The following is a 19,656-nucleotide window of genomic DNA, read 5'->3' on the forward strand; positions in this document are numbered from 1 at the left end:
ACTATGGGATAACGACGAAAACATCTTTTTTAAATCTCTGCGTGCTCAGGATTTTGATATTTTGTGCGCATCTTCTGTGTCATCAGCCAACTGGGGCATGCATCAGTTAGCATTTTGCATGAATTTTGATAAAATGCAGTAAAACTAGACTGCTCATTGAGTCTGTGATTGCTTTTTGAAAAAAAAAAAGCTTGCTTTGCTGTCATGCTGCAACTTGTCTCAATCACGATGGGGAAGTACAGAAAAAACAAGCCAGATTTTTAAATGAATAACGTGTCACTGTAACCCTAACTTCAGATTCCTATAAATTATATGTAAGTTAAGAATTTCAAGAGTCTGCTCTTGGCAACACATGACATGTGCAATCAACTGTATTACACAATAAAACATACAAAACAAATGAAAACAACAAAATAAGATGAATCAAAACCAATTCAGTACATTTCTTGAAATGTCACAACTAGAATAAAAGTTTATTATCTTAACTATAGCTGGTACAAACTTCTGTTTAAATCATGTGTTTTTCTTTCCAGTTAGCTACCGTAATCAAATATCAAAGTGCTTGTGGTACAGAACAGTAAAATAATGTCATGGCTTATTTAGTTGAAGATTTGGGGTAAACAACAGACCCCTTTATGATACGACTAATTTGATTAAGTTGTTGGAGCAATTTAGACTAATTTGCTACAAAATTGTGGTTATAATACAGCTTTGTTTCCCTATAACAGATCCTCTTTGAAATGACAAGCTGTTACACACAAATGTTGACATGCAGTAAATTGCAGGAAAACTTTAGACTGTGAAATTCAGTCATTTCACACAATTAGTAATAGCAGCAGAAAGGGGACACTATGTCTGGCATGCTGCTTTACACAGAAACCCATGTCGACTGCCCTGGGCGGTGCAGTGGCTCTGTGGCTGGAAGGTTGCCAGTTCGTATCCCACGACCGGCAGAGAAATCCTACCTCATTGGGCCCCTGAGCAAGGCCCTTAACCCCAACTGCTCCAGGGGCGCTGTATAAATGGGTGACCCTGCGCTCTGACCCCAAGCTTCTCTCCCTGTCTGTGAGTCTGTGTGTTTCATGGAGAGCAAGTTGGGGTATGTGAAAAGACAAATACAAGAAATTGTATATGGCCAATAAAGTGATTTTATCCCATCTTATCCTTAAGCCTTTTCCCCCTAAAGCATGGCTGTTTTACCTACAGTTACCATGAGAAAAAAAATGACACTGATTCACCTAAGGCTGTACTGAAATAAAGTATGACACTGTTCTTTTTTTTAAAACTACTGTATTTTACATGGAGTACAAACGTGAGCCTATGCTTAGTTACATAGTACATTTAGCCTCGTACATTTGTACAAATTTGCCAAAGGTTTGTATGGAAAACTATGAAGTCTGAATTTTCAAGGTTACCCTACTTACTCATGGCTGTCACATGCAATGTCATAACAATTATTTGTTATAAATTCACTGATTAATCTACCACACGCATACTGTAAGTGGAAGTAGCGCTTTAAGGGTTGTGGAATCAATCCCCTAGTAAACACGAGGGCTGTATGTCTCGGTATGCTCTGACTGCTCCAGTCCACCCAGCTGTATGAAAGGGTATCGGCATTGCTGGGAGTAAAACAGCCCTGAGATGAATCAGGGTCCCTGGTCCCATCCAGGGATGGGTCAGGTACTCTCAGTCTGCTTAATGTATCAGAAGCTAGGACACACACTGGTCTGAACACAGCTGCACTTGCTCTGGTAGAGTAAGCTGGAGTGTTGCAATCATGATGCAAGCAAAAATATATGGAAGTCTGTAAGAATTAATCTAATCACATAATTAAATTTCAGGTCACAAAGGCACTTAAGAAACTTTAGAATTCATTCTAGTATAACACATCAAATTCAACAAATCATACATGATAAATTTACAACAATTATATTTTAAAGTCATTATTCAGGGATATCAGAAAGTACTATATAGAAGAAAGATAGTAATAAAGTACCAAACAATTTGCATAGCAAATTTCAAACAAAAACATCCTTCACAAGGCGCTGTACTTGAAGAGATTATGTTATACAAAGATTAAAAAAAAACGATGTGAAAAAAATGATTAATGTATAATGGCAAACCACAAAACAGACAAGAAATAGTTAAAATTAAAGTAATTTATTTTTTCTTCTAAAGTGAGTCAGTAAAAACACACCAATATATTTCAAAGTAATAAGCACTCCAAGACGCTGTTTACAACTACTCCCAAATAATCAAGCACAGGTTCGCATTCTATATCATGCAAATTCTATTGCTGTGAGCAGGCTATAAGGGCCTTATCTTGGGAAAGGCAAGAAGACACACAGTAACTACTGAGCCGAATTCTGCTGCTGTGGCAGGTGATTCTTTAACAGCGTCTGCTGTTACATACATACAGTAATCGTGTCTCACCTTTCCTGCGGCACTGCAAACCAGTATTCGTGCTTCCTGTCCCTCTGTGCGTACTGCTGCATGGATGCGCTCGCGTGGGACACAAAGGTTTTCCTCATGGGCTTCCCAACCCGCAGACACAGAAACTTGTGAGATCTGTGCCTCCTCTTCTCCTTGCAGACGACAGAACCTGCGGTATTCAGGACGCACAGGGGTTTCAGGTCAGGATGAGCAAGGATACCAGTCAAATTGGGCTCAACTCTACCATCTCAATCAGCACCTTCAAAATGTCGTGATAAAAAATAAGGTTGAAAGGCTTTTCTTCAGGACCAGGTCTTTTTAACTTAGACATCAGAAAGCAGGCTAGATTAAGACTAAGTGATGTCAACGTGTAACAGCACTTTAATTTAATTACATTTAATTTAATGTACAAACAGATTGGCTATGCCATAATGTCTTTGCCGTTCCAGTCATTGATACGTGAAATCACTGTTAACCCCTTGAAATACCAACACAACTGTACAAGACAATGTAATGCAAATATTTCCTGCCTGAAATTATGAAAGATCATGGAAATGTTATGAAAATATCTAGATTTTGTGCAAATGAACAGAGTTAATGATAAATTACTGCACAAACTGAATTAAGGGGAAACTCTAGGCCAAATCATGCAGAGCAAACTGTAGCCAGGATGCCAGGGCTAGTGTGGGATCTTTAAATATAGAAGTAAAGTTAGGTCCTGATGTCAGAAAAACAGCACCTCCTATAGCACAGTGTCCCCATTCACAATACTGGGGCATTGGTTTGGAAATTCCAGCCCAGACGAAAGAACGCCACCTACTGGTCAACCAGTACCACATACAGTAGCAACCTGTGTTTTCTTCAGAAGTCCCCCCATCCCAGCATTGACCTGGCTCACCATTGCTTAGCTCCTGAGATCTGACAAGATCAGACTACAGGTTTTTTAAAACTCCACTGTGAAGATATTCAATTTGAAATAATTTCATCTCTAGTGGTTTTCAATTAACAATCCTAATTATTTACACTGACAGTCATAACCTCAAATACATTTCAAATCTAGGCTTTAATCATTAAAAAGGCATGCTTCCCAAAAACCTTCTAGAGAATACATTTCAGTGTACAGTATGACATGGATACATTCCTTACACTGCTGAGCAATAATGACTATGTGAACAAAGCAAAGGAAGAAAAATAATTCATGCATCTAAAACTGCGCATGTGCTGAGTTTTCCCAGTGTCACTTACCCATGAAACACCAGCTCAATTCATTGCAGAGGCTCACCAGCTCTTAAAGATTAATTTTCAGAACAAGAACACTGTGCAGAGTGACAGAGTAGCATGGCAGTTAGCATGGCCATCCTAGTTCTTGGCTCTTGGGTTTGATTAAGCCTGGGATGCTTGCTGCCCAGAGTTTGCATATTCTCTCTATCCAGACAACTCTGTAGGAGTTTTCACCAGGTGTATCCACTTCATCCAACTTCCCAAAGACACAAAGACTAAGTTAATGGCTGTCTTAAAACTGTCCATGCTTGTACGCGCCAGTCTGTGTGAGCTCTTACAATGAATGAGAATGAGCAATACTGTTCTGTTACATATACAATTCAGATAGTCTAGATCTTCGAGGTGCTTCAATGGCAATGCAGTTGTTGCCGAGATATTAAGAAGAGTAGAAATGAGCAGTAGGAAAACGTTTTGCATTTCAGACTAATTCAATGGACATTTTCCTTGCAAATTATGAGACAAATTTTACTATAAAATAGAGAAGCACTGCACTTAGAAAGAGTAGTAAGCTGAGCTTTCATCAAATATGCCACTTGCACAGCACATTCTAAATATACGTGCTAATAATGGTTAAGTGGTTGAATACTGTAAGATATTGAAGAATGAGGTACTAGAAGGAGGAGAGTTGTACTGATCCCAAAAACTAACGAAAAACAGGATTTTCTCATTATACTTGTCAAAGTTACTATAGTAACTGAGGACAGACATGACATTTGTGACCTGTGTGTTACAGTAACTAGCCCTTTAGTGCAAGGGGTATCTGGAAGGTACACTCTAAACCTGTTGACTGAGTTCAGTGCTCCTCTTCAGTAATGGATTCAGTATCCAGGGTTCACATCTTATTTTGATTGACTGCTATTGCAATGCCTTCTGTGTACACAAGCAAACTGTTATCAAACCCAGGACAGGGGTTTTGTTTTTTGGCATCAGGTGGTTTCCAGGATTAAGCAGGTAAGGAGCTGAACAAGCGCTAAAGCAGGAGACAGGAGTGAGTGCATGGCAGGAGTCCTTTGATTACAGAAAGCAATGAGGGTAATTTGACTGGGGAAAAGCCTTTCCAGTACACAGTGAGAGGTGGACAGGGCAAGATACAAAAAAGGTGGAGCTCAGCTGGCTCTTGTGATAATTAAAGCCGTTGAGAATTACTTTTCACAGCTATTCTGCTTGGCATTTAGGTTTTGATCGGGGAGGTTTCTGAAACTCCTGGTTTCCAATCCTTAGATTTATTTCCCTAGTCTCTAAGGAAAGGCCGTGGTGTCTGCAGAGTTTATGAAGCCTTGTAATCATCCACAGTACTTGGTTGCCTTGGGTGGTTGTGCTTTTCAGCTGTATTTTCTATTGTGTTGTTTCTACAATTACTGTGAATGTTGTGAAGTACTTATCTTATTATAATTGTCATTATTCTACAAAGTTATTAAATATATTTGTGAAGAAGTGTAACCAGTGTTACCAAGTCATTTTTTTAATTGGTAAACTAATATTTCTATTGGTATGACAAACTAACTAGAAGGTCTCTCATCACACACCATGACTTTTTTATTATTATTAGTCCCGAGATCCACAAATGATCATTTTGGCTACATTTTATATGCGGCTCTGTGTTTCTACATAAATATCAAATTCCTTCTTAATCCAGGTTTCAGTCAACAGTATTCTTTTAACCTTACGTGAATAAGAAGGGTGCTTTGGCTTACTGCCTTGGAGTAGCAGGATGAAGATAATGAATGTTGGACAGAACTGTAAGTACTGTAAAAAAAAAGTCACCTGCATATAAAAACTGGGCTCATTTACCTATGAAGAACACAAAGCAAAACCATTTATTTGGAAGACAACCATTTAAAGTAGCTGTTCATTAAAAGGCACCACCACACAAACCTTAACATACCTTCCAGTGGCAATAGTCCTTCTATGACTTTCCCTGGTTTCGGTTTCACTTCTTTGTGTGGCTGCTGGACATGCTGCCTCTGCTCCTTGGCTTGTTGCATAGTGTGACTCTTCCACAGCTTCCGTAACTCCTGCACCTCGGTCTCCGAGTCGCAGCTCTGCTCCCTGCTGAGGCTGCTCTTCTCCGGCCCCTCTCTGCCGGAGGGGTCCCCGGCCGCAGCTCCCGGGCCCCGCGAGTCCGAGCCGGCGCGCGACTTTGCCGCGTCGCCCTTACAGCTGGAATGCTGGTCTTTGCAGGCTGGTGTGCTCGGTTCTTTGTCCGTGCTGTGCTGTTTGGATCCCATCGGAGACTGCTTGGGGCTTTGGCTCTGGGGCGGATTTTCCTCCGGATTTCCTGCCGGTTCCGATTTCTCCCCCTCTGCCCTGTGCCTGACAAGACCTCTGTCCTGGGTGGGGGTGTCTTCAGCACTCGGTTTGGGAGGCTCTCCAGTCTCGGAGACAAGGCAGCAGTCTGCCCCAGTCTGGTTTATGGTTTGAACAGACTCTGAAGAAGCCCCCGATGACTTGTCTTGCCGCAGTTCGTCAGAAGACACCAGCTCTTCCCGGATCGGGGAGAGCTCAGATTCCGTGAACACGTCTTCCGACAATGACTCCTCTGTGCTCCGTGGAGCTGTGCTGGTGCTATCATTCCCTGTATCCCGAAGTCTCAGCTCCATCTCGTCTGTATTGCTGCGTGGTATTCTTTTTAAGTGACAGGGATCTCTCCCAGATGCCAGATGTTCTAGATCTCTGTGAAGTAACAAGCACACTGACTAAACGTAAGGTTACATACACTGTAAAAGGATACTATCTGGCTTACCTGCACAATATACAAGCAACTTCACGAACCAAGAACATCACCAAGACTTATCTTAAACGCCTCCTGAGACTCAATATAAAAACACAACTCGGCAAGTGTTTTCTACAAACCTGAAAACCCTTGGTTTAGGAAGTACCACCCGAATGTTTTAAATCCTGAATTCAGCTGCACTTAATCTGCAGTTACAGCCTGCTCTTTGATCTTTGTGAGGAATTTGAAGTAGAGGTCTGTTTTGACTCTGCCATTTTCTTTTTATCAATTTTAAAACCATCGATCAGATCTCCCCTGTATTTCCTTCAAAGTTAAAAAGCTTTATTTCACTTTATCCATTAAAAAATCACTCAGAAGATCAAATACAACCCTGGCTACACTCTGCACTCCTTCTAGTGTTGCAGTATCCCTTATAAACAGTCATTGCTCTAGGTCCCTTCTAGTAGAGTACACAAACACACAGACATTTGCTGTTGGTATTAATCTTCATGCTGACAGTTTTTTGAGATGTGTTCTGACTGTTCTTACAATAGCATTGGCATTAACACAATCATTTTAATCTTTCAACACAACAATCCTTGCTCCCACACAGCAAATAATATATATCAGTGTCAAACGCTACCAAATGACATCATTAATCTGCCACTTGCCTTACAGAATAGGGAAGCATCCCTGAGACCCAGGTGCCACATCTCTGCCGCTTGTTCCAGTTAACAGAGGACATGCCTTGTAAGTGACGGCGTTTGGCTCAAATGCGCCATGTGACTCGTACCACTCATGCCTTTCACATTGTTACTTCCGGCATTTGTTTAAAAATAATAATACCACTAGCCGATGGCGACTGTGAGTCAGCAACGCACACGAGGCTTAGGAATGGGACCAGTTAGCCCCAGCTAATCAGCTAGCTTTCTGACAGTACAAAGACTCCTGTGATTCGCCAGGTGCCGCAGGGTTGCGCTGATGCCAGGGAGAGAGGCCCTGCTCCTCTGACTGGTGCTAACGCCCTTGTCTGGCACCGTGGGGCATGTGCGTTGCTGCAGGCCTCACCTGCTCCCTAGAGGACACGGGAGTTGTTGCCAGAGTTGATTTCTAAAACAACTAGCGATTCCAAACTGGATGGGCATAGAAAATTCTAGATTCCAATGCACAAGGGTTATAAAAAGAAAATAATATGATGGATAAATCCACCACACTATTACCTCTGGTAATGCGTTGTAAGTTAGCAAATGTGGAGAAATGGATTAGGATGGGATATGTTGAACCTCGTAAAAATAATTTGACGTTCTACTGCATATCAGGCCTACCTAATATGACTGCTGCATTAAAACATAATATTCCATAGCAAAGAAAATGCTCAGGAATCTGTTGTCTGGAATGAATGTGTCGAAAATTCATGAAGTGCAGCAAGGCTGTAAATACAGTTTCCATATTTTGTTAAATGAGTGATTCTTTTGCCCCAGCCAGAGAAAATAACCAAGCTATGTTACTAGGTTTTCCTTAACCCCTAAAACTAGGGGACTCGTACATATTAACTAATGATAAGCATCTTTTGCATTCTTGGTTGGGGTGAATTCTGTACTCTGAAGTGGGAGGCAGTACAATAAGAAACAGCTCTTACGGAGGTAACGACTCCTTGATTTTGCTGTCCACGATTTCCTTGTACATGGCGGCAGACATGACCTCTTCCAGGGGACACATGATGCCGTACTCCTCACAGCCGTGTTCCTGGACCAGGGGGTCTGTCTTGTGCGGGTCGAACATGATGTTGTTGGGCGTCACCAAAAGCACACCGCTCACTGCCCCCTAAGAAGACACCATGATCAGTTAAAGCTCTCTGCTGCAGCAGCACATGGGCGCAACCTCTGAAAAGGGTTTGCAAAGTTGACCATGAGGTCGTGCGGCACTGCAGCATATTGCATATGCCCATTTGTGAAGCACTGTGCAAAGCATTCTGGGAGACTGAACATAGTTTTCTACCTCACTACCTCACATTCTGTATCACTCATGCATTCAAGAAACTGTTTTTGACTGTAGGAGTCAGCAGGGAGCTCTTCAAGCAGCAAAAACAATAATGGGCACAAAAACAAATGGAGCAAGAAACGGAATCACTGTAAAAAAACTGTAATCGGGCTTTAAGATGTGGTAACTCTCATAGTAAGATTCAAAGACTATCTCATAATACATACTATTACTGGAGCTTCTGTCTAGTTATTAAACCCCAGTGGATTCTTACTTTAGCTATCCATCAAACAAAGGGCTTTTGTGCCTCACTTAAAAGTAAATCAGGCCAGATTTCAAAGTATAATTACAGAACGAATCTCAGTTTTTGCCATCTCTCGCGTATGGCTAGCTCTGCCACTGCATTCACGTGCCATTTAAGGAGTTTAGGACGCTAAGGACCCCCAAACACACACACACACACTGAGAGGAACACCTATAGTACAATTGCTACTGTTTCCCTATAATCATTAGTTACCATTTATTACGTCTCTTGCCACGCAAGTAACACAGGATTCCAGATTCACGTGAATCTGAATAAGTAGCTCTTTTCTATGCCTTTCTCCTTTCTGGGATGTCCCAGAGGAGGCACTGTCAGTGATGTGGTGTGGAAGCATGCTGAGTGCATGCTGTAGCCCCCTCTCACGTTCTTACTGCTACACTACAGTGCTCCAGTGGGCTGAGACGAGAGGTGCACCTTGCCATCCGTGATGTATTTGCAGTTGATTTTAAGAAACTTCTCGGTCAGCGCTTCTTCCTCCTCCGAGGTGGACGATACCACTCTGGCTGGCCGGGTGCAGGTGTGAGCTGGGGACGAGGTGGCCTCCTTCCTCGGGACTCCATCTGAATCCTGTACAGAGGACATAAAGGCCGACACTTAACAACCAGGACATGGATATCTGCCGTGTTTGATGAGTTCTTGTGTCTGTGGATCTGCATTTGAGGAGTAACGGTTAACATAAAGCCCATATCAGAACTACAGTGGCTCACTGGGCCACGGCTCATCCTCATTCCTGTTGTGTTAAGTGGACAAGAGTATACCTCCCCCCCCAACCCAGTCACCCCCAGATGGGACGCTGGTCTGTCACAGGGATTATGCCCTCATCAATGCTGGTCCCCCTCTTATACAGCTCAGTGGACTGAAGCAACTGGGGTAAAGTGCCTCATTAAAGAGTACAAGAGCAGCATCTACAGCAGGGACTTGAATCTACAACCTGTCTGCTACATGTCTCATTACCGCTACACTATGCCAGCCTATTTGAGGAGTACAGTTCTGTTAATTTCAAAATACAAAAAAGTCTCGATTTTGCACGGATGACAGCAGCAGGGAGAGTATAATGTGTCTGACGAGAAAGAGCTCTGCTACAGTCCTTATTTGTACCTAGATGGTTTTTTTATAAACTGCGTGTTGTTCCAACGGAGAAAGAATGACACTATGCATTCACTATGCAGTATAGCCCAGCATTGTACAGGATTCAGTCCTCACACTGTCAGGTCAACAACGCCAAAACAAGTGATAATGATGGCAAAATACTGTCACAGAATGAGGAAAAAAAACCTGAAATGGCGTTTTCTTGAGGCCTCCAGCATGTGCTATTAAATATACTGAAAGACTGCCTTTACTGCATGAAAGGAAAAAACTAGTGGAAGAACCAATATGATAAGTATTTGTCCCCACTTATTCATTTACATGTCAATGCGGTAGAAAGGCCTGACAATTATTACCATTGCTGCAGTGAATCACCATGCAAGCTGTACTTTCTGTTGGACAATAAAGCTTGGAATAAATTACCCAACAGATATAAGAATGGGTCTAAAAGCTAGCATGCAATCTACAAAGTGCCACACGGAGGGTATTTAACTTTAAATCACGACAGAAAAAAATTGTGAATCTACAGTTTTTTTTAGAAACCCTGCTGAACTATGTACATGCTGTATTTCACCATGTAGCGGATGGAAAATAACAGGTTTCCTAACTTTTCTTGGACAGCCTTTATCAGATATAATTATATTAATATCTCAGAGAAACTACTGTTAATCAATTGATCCCAGTTACCCAGAAAAGGAAAAAAAGACCAAAGAATGTATTTTGAGTTGAATCACAACACACCATTGCTTGTCCGACCTTATCTGCTCATGAAGAAGCAGGAGGACAATGCTAAATCTGAGTTTAACGATATTTTAAACACTTAAGAGAATTGCCTATTTTCCTTTTAGAGCACTTTAATATTAGGCACATACAGTAAAGGTGAAAAGGTTAAAACATACTCGCAGTTAATTACAATTATGAAACAATTTAATGACCTGGTGAAGTCTGAAGACCTGTAGCATAACTGCATGAAGGAGATGTTCAAAGAAGCTGTGGACTGACAACAAACTTCAGAATCCTAGAGTTCCTAAAGAAGGTGGAGGACAGCCATAAAATCAGCTGAAAAGGACTAATATTGCCTGCTGAAGGACTAAGAAAACAGAGCCAACTTACGGCGTGTCTTGACAGACTCGACAGAACGCTCCAAAGCTGACTGAGAGGGTCGTTTTAATTTTCCCACCCAAAGAAAAGCTTGGAACACAGTTGTTGGAATTCATATCACTACAGTATCACAATTCAACATGCAGTAGTCAATACTTCGCAGCTAAAATGCTATGGCTTGCTAGGTCAGATCTACTTTGCCCATTTCTGCCTATAGCAGTGCTTTAGAAAGGTTTGCGAGTCATAAATGACAACTTTACATACCCAAAATATTGTTTTCATCCAACGGTTTATTATAAATATTTTGTGTTCAAAGTTGCTGACTATATTGTGGTGTTTTGTATATTTCTACACACCATTATAATAAATATTATGGTATAAGACATAAAAGTTGTCATGAGATAAACCCCATGAACTTTCTCACTATTCAAAATACATGATAACCTATGCAAAACAAATGTACCAGAGTCTGTACTTTGGAGTTTTAAAAGACCTCTTTTGCATTACAGTGGTTAAAATGTCAACAGTCTGGTGCACAGGATAAAACATTGAAGGTTAGGCTCCATCTGAAGCAAAATGTTAGAGCTGTAGGACAAAACATCTTGCTTCTGTACTGAACACTTATGATTTATTAACAACCTGCCTAAGAAGAAACACCACCATCATTGTCAAGTTCTTATAGTTGTATCAGCAAGTTATAGTGGTACGAATCTGAATTCTTTTCAACTTCAGTTTTAAGAGATAATCCCAGTATAAGGAATACTACAGAAATACCCCTATACACTCCTATAAACCTAAATTGTATCGCCTTACTATCTAAATATAACTTTATGTTTTAAGCATCTCTAACTTTGGCTGAGCCACTCATGCTTCACAAAGTGTGAAAGCTGCTCTGCTGTACAATTTCTCTCTGTCCATTAATAAAATATTTTGAGCCACTGCCGTGTCTCTGGAGAAGCACTTTCTTTTGAACATGACACAGCATTTTAACACATACACACTGCAACTTCACATATACAGATCAAACCCATTTGAGTGTGTGGGAGATAACAAGTACATAAGATCTTTTGTGCTGTAAAAATATCAGTGAGTGCATCAGCCATGCATTAAATAATCTGCATCTATCAGAACTGCCCCAATGTACACTGCTATAGGCTTCTTGTCCAACATTAAAGGCAGCACATTGCAGATATGTGTGGTCCTGCATCCTCATTCTGACATGTAGTACTGTATGTAAATACATACTGTAAAAGAGCAAGAATTTAACAAGACCTTCAAGAAAAAAAAACACAAGAAAGACATCAAGAAAGACACAGGGACCTTTCATTAAATGTATATGAATGGTTAGCAATAATAATAAATAAAAACATTGAAATATGGGAATGGTAATAAGAAACATGAAAAAGAACATTGGAATATTGGCTTCCTTCAGACTTCAACAGTGATTCCATCAGGACTTCCCCACTCTCCTGACTCAAACTCACAAATTAAATCAAACATCACATTTTGGATGTGCACTGTAATATTAAATCACTAAGACTGGGAAGGAAAAACAAAGACAGCATCTTCCATAATTATATTGGATATGATCATCATAATGTAACTGGGGGAATCAAAGTCTACCGTCTAAAAAATGCAACAGTCAGTTATCTCTAATGCAATAACAAAGCCCTTTAAGCAATGTTGGTTTTCATTTTTGCTTTCGCAAAGGCCAGCTAATTATTTTAGTCTGTAGTCTTGAGTTATCCAGACATCTGGATAACTCATAACCGGAGAGTAGGGTGGAGTGGTGGCACTGTGGCTAAGGATCTGTGCCTGTGGTTGGAAGGTTGCCGGTTCAAATCCCGCGGCCAGCAGAGGAATCCTGCTCCGTTGGGCCCCTGAGCAAGGCCCTTAACCCCAGCTGCTCCAGGGGTGCTGCATAAATGGCTGACCCTGTGCTCTGATCCCAAGCTTCTCTCCTTGCCTGTGTGTCTCATGGAGAGCAAGCTGGGGTATGCGAAAAGAGAAATTCCTATTGAAGAAACTGTATATGGCCAATAAAGTGATCTTATCTTAAGAGTTAATTGCTCTTTCCCATTGAAAAACAAGTGTAAAACGTAGGTTTTTTCTAAATTTGAAAAAAAGTACAGTTACATTATCAGAAAACGTATAAGCGCAGACATTAATTTCCCATGTTTCACTTCAAAAAGAAAAAGCTTTGTGAAAAACAGATCATTTTACCTGTCATAGCTGTTTCAAAAATTTGAAATGGCACTGGGTAAATACAGTATGATCTGAAATACAATGAATGAACCTACAACAATATAGGAAAGTTAATTTAGTGCCTAATTACTGTAGGATTTCTAGGCTTCTGTTGAAAGTTTACTATTTTTAATATTTGATGTTTATCAGCTTAAAACTCTATAATAACTCTAAAACCACCAGTACCCTTAAACTTGTAACAATCTGTAGCACCACACAGTGGAAACATTATGCATTGCAGTCATAATTTATTAGCTTTCTTGAGCATAACATCTTTTTCAATTTAAAATGAAACCGCTGAACCAATCATGAATTTCACCCCTAGGCATTTAAATCCTTGGTACTAATTGGTGAGTAATTTAGGTCCTACATTTTCCTACAGAAAAGCAACAAAATAAAAAAAAAGAATAATCTCCTCACATAAATGCAATAAACAGGCGTGTTGTAATTAATCTCCTGCTTCTTCAAATGAAGAAAAAGCCCTATGACAGCCATTAAAGTGGCCTCTCCTGTCTCGCTCACTTGGTTATAGTCCCTATATTTAGAACAACACAGCAGGACGTGTGAGGAAATGTAAAGGAAGGGGTCAGTGAATAAGCAGCAAGGCTCAGTGCCGACGTCAAGAGGCACAGAAGGCACTGGGAACAGAAATGACTTGTTCTTCCTTTGAAATGACAGAAATCCAGTGTCTTGCCAAACATTATAATGAGTGCAAACACAGCCTTCTCCTGCAGGGTGCCGGGATATTTCCGTCATAGAACTACAGTAGATGTCTGTTCAAGAAGTGTTAAGGATATGCATTCATTATAGGATATTATGGTGCTATGTTCATATTAAAAATTCAACTGCATATTAATCTGGCTTACATAAATTACATAGCTATTTTTTCCAAATGTTTTATCTTCTAGTAACGACTGGCAATAATCTCATGAATCCAGTAAACAAGTCTCAAAGCCACTACGAATTCTTAAAGATCTGTTTAAACTGTCATACTCCTTTCTAAGAAAACAAATGAAATCCAAGCCTAGACAAAAAGAATATTAAATGTTTAATCACCACCACTTAAAAAAAAAAAACATCTCACAGAAGCCAGTTAAGGCTGACCTGATCTAAATTTAACCTAGGAAACAAACTCTAAAGAGGCAGAACTGAGACAGTGACCATCCTGATGTGTTTAGAAACTTGACCTATCCACCAAGCACATGATTTGAAAACATCAATAAAGAAAGCCATTGCAATATGACAAAAATACCACTGCCAATGGTAAGGATGTAAAATAATTCCTTAATTGGTAATACAGCATCAGTTCAAGCATGACAACCAGTCTAATATGTTGCTTGCACAGATGCATTCTGAACCTTTTCCTTTGGTTGTATAAAAAATAACTAATTAAAAATCAATTAAATAAGTACTCAACACTTCAGCACTTCTTGGACTAAAATCATTAATTCGTATCACAGCCCATACTGTATCACTCTCCAGAACGTCAGACTTTGCATCTGTGAAATAATTTTATTAAAAGGGTATAATCAGCAGCTTGTTAGGCTATATTACATAAACCTATTAAGTTCTCTAAATGTCAAGACGACTTTTCTAAAGCTTAACTCCCCCTTCATCACATTGAGCCTGGACTGAGAAACAGTAAGGAAAAATCCTGTTTCTGTGACAGAAGCTGACTGAAAAAGTTGCAATGTTTATTTAACATTTACAATGTCACTTTAAACTGTCTAGAAATACAGTCACACAGTAAATGGCAATTATAAAGAAAATTACAATGCTGGGCTGACTGAAAAAAATTATTTTGCCAACACCTCTACTCTAACGTAAGTCGTGATGAGTTGAACATTTATACTTGCTAAAAGACCATGACTTTGAGTTTAATTGTCATGCATTCCAGGACTCCTTTTTAATGGAAATTTAATTTTAACAAGATCACAGGAACCTCAGAGAAACACTTCAGATTCATTCCTGTTAAGCATACTCTCTATTAAACAAAGTGCGCACTTGTGTGTCCATGCAAGTATCCACAGTATATAGAAAGGAGATTAATGATGTTAGCAGGAAACAGGAAAGATGAGGCGTGTGCTGAATTTTGAAGTAGGAATTCCTGTAAGGGTGAAATTGTGAAGCTGCTGCCTCAGGGGTCCCGGGTTCAATCCCATCCTTGGGCATCTGTTTGTGAGGAGTCAGTGTGTTCTTCCTATGTTTTCACCTGTTTTTTCGCTGGGAGCTCTGGCTTCCTTAAAACCTCCTAAAGACATGCTGGGAAGGAATGAGTATTCTAAATCGTCCATTTCCCCTGGCGCTGGACTGCTATCCCCTCCAGGGCAGAGAAATCAGGAACTGGACATCCATTCCTGTGCTTCCAGGACAGGTGGTGCATTAGCCGCCCACAGACAACGGATGGAATTTCTCTTTGTCAATACATTCCATCATGAGAACGCTCAAGTACTTCTCCCAAGTTCCAGGAGCACCCAAAATGGACTCTGCTTACTTATTTAAGATACCTGTGAGAGTTGCTTCATTTTGTTACAATCTGCAAATCTTACTATGCTGGAAGTAACACAATTGCTGTTTATACTGTCATGTCAACATTTTTTTCCCATTCACAAAAATGTTAATTTTTTTTAAATGCTGATGTGAATTCAGCTTATAGGGCACATTTTTTTTTCATTTGTGGGGAATACATCTTTTTAAAACGGTAACAGGTAAATGTGTTCACAGAGTATAAGATTTAAAAATGTTTTTGTTTTGTTCTATTGTTTGTAGGTAGGGGTTTGTTAGGCAAATTAATGTTTAACCTGTATTTTTATGGACAGAATTCCTTTACTGTTGCTTCACTATATATATATATCAACTGGACTGGAATGTAACCTGGATGGACAATGGGGCTCATCTCACAGAAACAAGTCCCCACTCCCCCTTCCCAAAGATGATAGAAACCCTTCGGCGGCGTGCTTCCCCGAACACGTCTGCGTACCGTGACTTTTTCTACCTCTGCCTCGGATGACGTTGGTGACAAAGGGCTGATGGGACTAATGGAGGGAGAGCTCTCAACACTGGAAATGTACTCTGGGTCTGGAACGTACAGAACCTGCAAAACAGGACCAGAAGTCTTCTTGTTGAGGAACTGGCATCAGGTTGAAATCACAAGACATGATAGTACAGAAAACATCCCGAGAAATTACAGAGCATGACTTTTACATTTATTGCAAGCTCGGGCAACAGAGAACAAATACCAATTCTTTAATACCAATATACTGTATTACCATCTTCTTTAGAAAGAGAAGCATGAAATTTGAACTTGAGAGATAATTACGCTACAGTGAAAGCTATTTGCCAGGCAAATGTGACCTTCTGGGCTGAGGCAGCTTTCAGCAAATTTTAATATATTTCAATAGGAAAGAGAATTGCAGCATGTGGCTCATTTTCATTTTAGGGGAAGGACTAAAACTCAAGGAAGATTTAAGGACAGGGCCATTCAGGTCTGCTCTTTCCACAATTTGCAATAAGTAAAGATCTGAGCTCCTGTTTTCTCATTAAGAGGTTTAAGAAATATTTTAATTTGTTATGACCCCACCTCCCTTTTCTCAAAATGTTTTGGAGATGAGAACTGTGAATGAATTCAGCCGGCTGCCCATGTACTGGACTGTAAAGCCACAGACACGGCCATTTCCCCCAGCTGGGTCTGTCTTAAATTCCAGGTTTTAACATTCTCCCAAATTAATGTTTCACATAAAAGGGAAAAGCATTGAAGAATTACTCTGACGTAAAAACGAACAAAAAAGCAGTGTTTGTGCTAAAGATGTACTGCAAAAATATGACAGGGTGGGGGATTTCAAAAATTAGTTTTAGAAACATTTGCACACACTGTTTTACATTATTTCAGGACAAAAGAGAAGTTTCCAAATCGAGCCTACCAAGAACAATGCATGCAAAGTATTTTTTACAGCATTCAGGCATTTAACAATTGAATTTGGATATGCTGTGCTCTTGGTGTTGATGAAGGGCTAATGAAAAACTCCAGAGGCACCCCAAAAGGCAATCTTGAGAAGTCGAGTGGAAACTCAAGACCAGGGGTACATTTTGAAAATAGGTTTTTCATTGCATGCTCAATGTCGGCCGAGCAAAAGAATCTTGATGACAGAAATAATTTCCATCCACAAGTACAGCACTTCAGATTCAGAATGATCCTCTTTGTTTCTTAAGTGCCCATGTCTTTAATAAAGATTACTGTAAGACACACAGCTCAGGAGTAGGCTGTTTGTGAAACTGAGCATGTGAACAAAATAACACAAAATACCTCCTGAAAGCAAATGCTTGATTTATTTTATTCTGTATGTTAATGGAGCAATCAGATCAGATGGAGTTGTGCCTTTAAAGAGGAACAAAGTCAGGACAAATCTGTCCTTTTGCTGGGCTGCACAAATATGACAATATGTTCTGTACCTGACCGGGGACAACTGCTCTGGAGAAAAGCTTGTTCAACTGGACAAGCTCATTGGGAGTGGTGTCGAACTTCAATGCAATGCTGTTCAACGTGTCCCTTGATTCCACCTGAACAAAAAAAAAAGGCAAAAAAAATCATCATGCAAGTTCTTTGGTTTTTCAGGAAGAAAAATCCTTAGCAGGGCTATCACAAAGCCAAGTGGTGCCATCCTCTGAGACAACACTGGACAGCAGTGATGATAGCTTACCGATGAGCAGGAGAATTCAGACTCATTCCTGTATTCTTCATGCCTGGTCAATCCTGTCCGTTAACCTACAACTCACCCAACACACCTCCTGTTCGAAAAACACTTTCGTGGGCAGTGAGAGACTTGATGGTTGAGAAAGAACTGGTTACTAGACAATGGAGGGTGGATGGAAAGATTAAATTTTTCTTAAATTAAGCTCCTGTGTTGTTTTGCTTGCAGAACTACATCCCTAATACAAATTTAGGAAACAACGGCTGACTCCACTTCTGCTTGTCTGATACACACTAGGCACAATCCAGCTACAGATGGTTTACTAAAACATTTAAGCAATGCTTATAATATTATAGTGCAATGACTAAGTGCTAGTAATTATTCACTCAGAATCTTACCCGAGAAAATAATATTGCACAGAAAATAAAAAACAATAAAATGCAGAAGCCTAATCTTCAAATTGTTTGCACACAAAAAGCTTAATCTTAAAAATGAAAAGCTCATCTAATGTTTTCTTTAGATCGTGAACATAAAGACAAAAGTAATTGCTTGTCCTTTAAAGTACAGCAATAAATAACTGATTTAAAAACTTGTAATTGGTTAGCATCTGGTTACACAGATGCGTAAAAGAGCAAAGCCTTCCTACTCAGCTATACAAACATCTTCCAGAAGTGCCCTCAACCTACTAGACAAAACACTGAAGCAAACATTAGCACTAAAAAGCCTTCCGAGGTCTTTAAAATGCCACATTTCTCAAAATTAATAAAAGAGAATGCAAGAGTTAGGGCGTAACGAAAAAAGCAATATTGCTGTGTTCATTAAAATTAATTGCAACACATGTAAGATCATTTTCCTAACCCAATCAGATGTTTTATGGGAGGCTATGGAAATTGTGCTAGAAAATACAACAGCCTTTCCTTGGCAATGAACAACTGAAGCAATAATGTGGTTCTTTGCACTACAGTACAACTAAATTTTAAAATGATATACAGTTATCAGTAGGGCTTTCTGATATCTTTAATAAGTTAATCCTAAACTATACTACTAGTAAAATGGGTGTAACACGTGACTGAATCTGCTTGTTTATCATAATGAGCAGGAGACAGGATGACTTATTTATGTTTTAAGATTTTTTTAAATGAAAAGCTACTATATAACAATTTTGGTAGCTCATAAAACATTGGGATTTCTGATCTGAAGTGCCTCAATAACAAAAGCCGTGTTACAAATCCATAATAATACCTGGAGATCAAAGGTTAACTTTCAGGTACCACTCTAACAAAAATGCCGTCAGTCTTGTCACAGCTGGGGTCCCCAGGGGATCAGCTCACTAACCTCGCTCCTCTAATTGTGTGCAATCTCAGTCACACACCTGGGGCCAGACACATGGAAGTGCCAATCTTGGCTAGGGACCCACAGGGCCTTCACAGTGGCCTAGGATATCCCTAAAGGAAACTGATAGGGATTCATTTGTTTCACTGGTTCATTGCAAAATCCTTTGAACAGCTCAGGGACAAATGTAGCCAGAAGGCTTTTGAATCTTGAGCAGGGAAAATAGTGAATTTCAAATGTGATGTCTAACATGACAGATGCCTGTGCAAGACAAATGCTAATCTAGAGACTACCATGGTTTCCCCGAGTAAAACACTGAAAGACGTTTCTTGTATTTGTATTTAGGTGTATATGCATAGAAGTCCACATTATTTGACTGCATCTTACCTCTAGGCACTCATGTTTAGATCAGGTGCTTTATAGGTTCATATACAAATAACCAGAGCTTGGTGAAATCAAAAACTCAGTGAGAAATG

At 40.0% G+C, this 19,656-nt stretch overlaps 1 protein-coding gene across 3 annotated transcripts in view; it reads right to left on the minus strand.

The window, feature by feature from the left end:
* Nucleotides 1–19,656, minus strand: part of LOC148822989 (oxidation resistance protein 1-like) — a 177,681-nt gene that overhangs the window by 21,715 nt on the left and 136,310 nt on the right. For all 3 annotated transcript variants that reach the window (XM_088929377.1, XM_088929374.1, XM_088929375.1), the window contains 6 exons: nucleotides 17,610–17,717; nucleotides 16,141–16,254; nucleotides 9,144–9,296; nucleotides 8,067–8,251; nucleotides 5,600–6,387; nucleotides 2,434–2,602 (listed from right to left, as the gene is read on the minus strand). In XM_088929377.1, coding sequence (XP_088785503.1) covers nucleotides 2,434–2,602; nucleotides 5,600–6,387; nucleotides 8,067–8,251; nucleotides 9,144–9,296; nucleotides 16,141–16,254; nucleotides 17,610–17,717 — 1,517 coding nt within the window. The remainder of the gene's footprint in view (nucleotides 1–2,433; nucleotides 2,603–5,599; nucleotides 6,388–8,066; nucleotides 8,252–9,143; nucleotides 9,297–16,140; nucleotides 16,255–17,609; nucleotides 17,718–19,656) is intronic.

The sequence above is a fragment of the Atractosteus spatula genome, chromosome 12, assembly GCF_055471065.1.
Source record: "Atractosteus spatula isolate fAtrSpa1 chromosome 12, fAtrSpa1.hap1, whole genome shotgun sequence".
NCBI classification, from domain to species: domain Eukaryota; kingdom Metazoa; phylum Chordata; class Actinopteri; order Semionotiformes; family Lepisosteidae; genus Atractosteus; species Atractosteus spatula.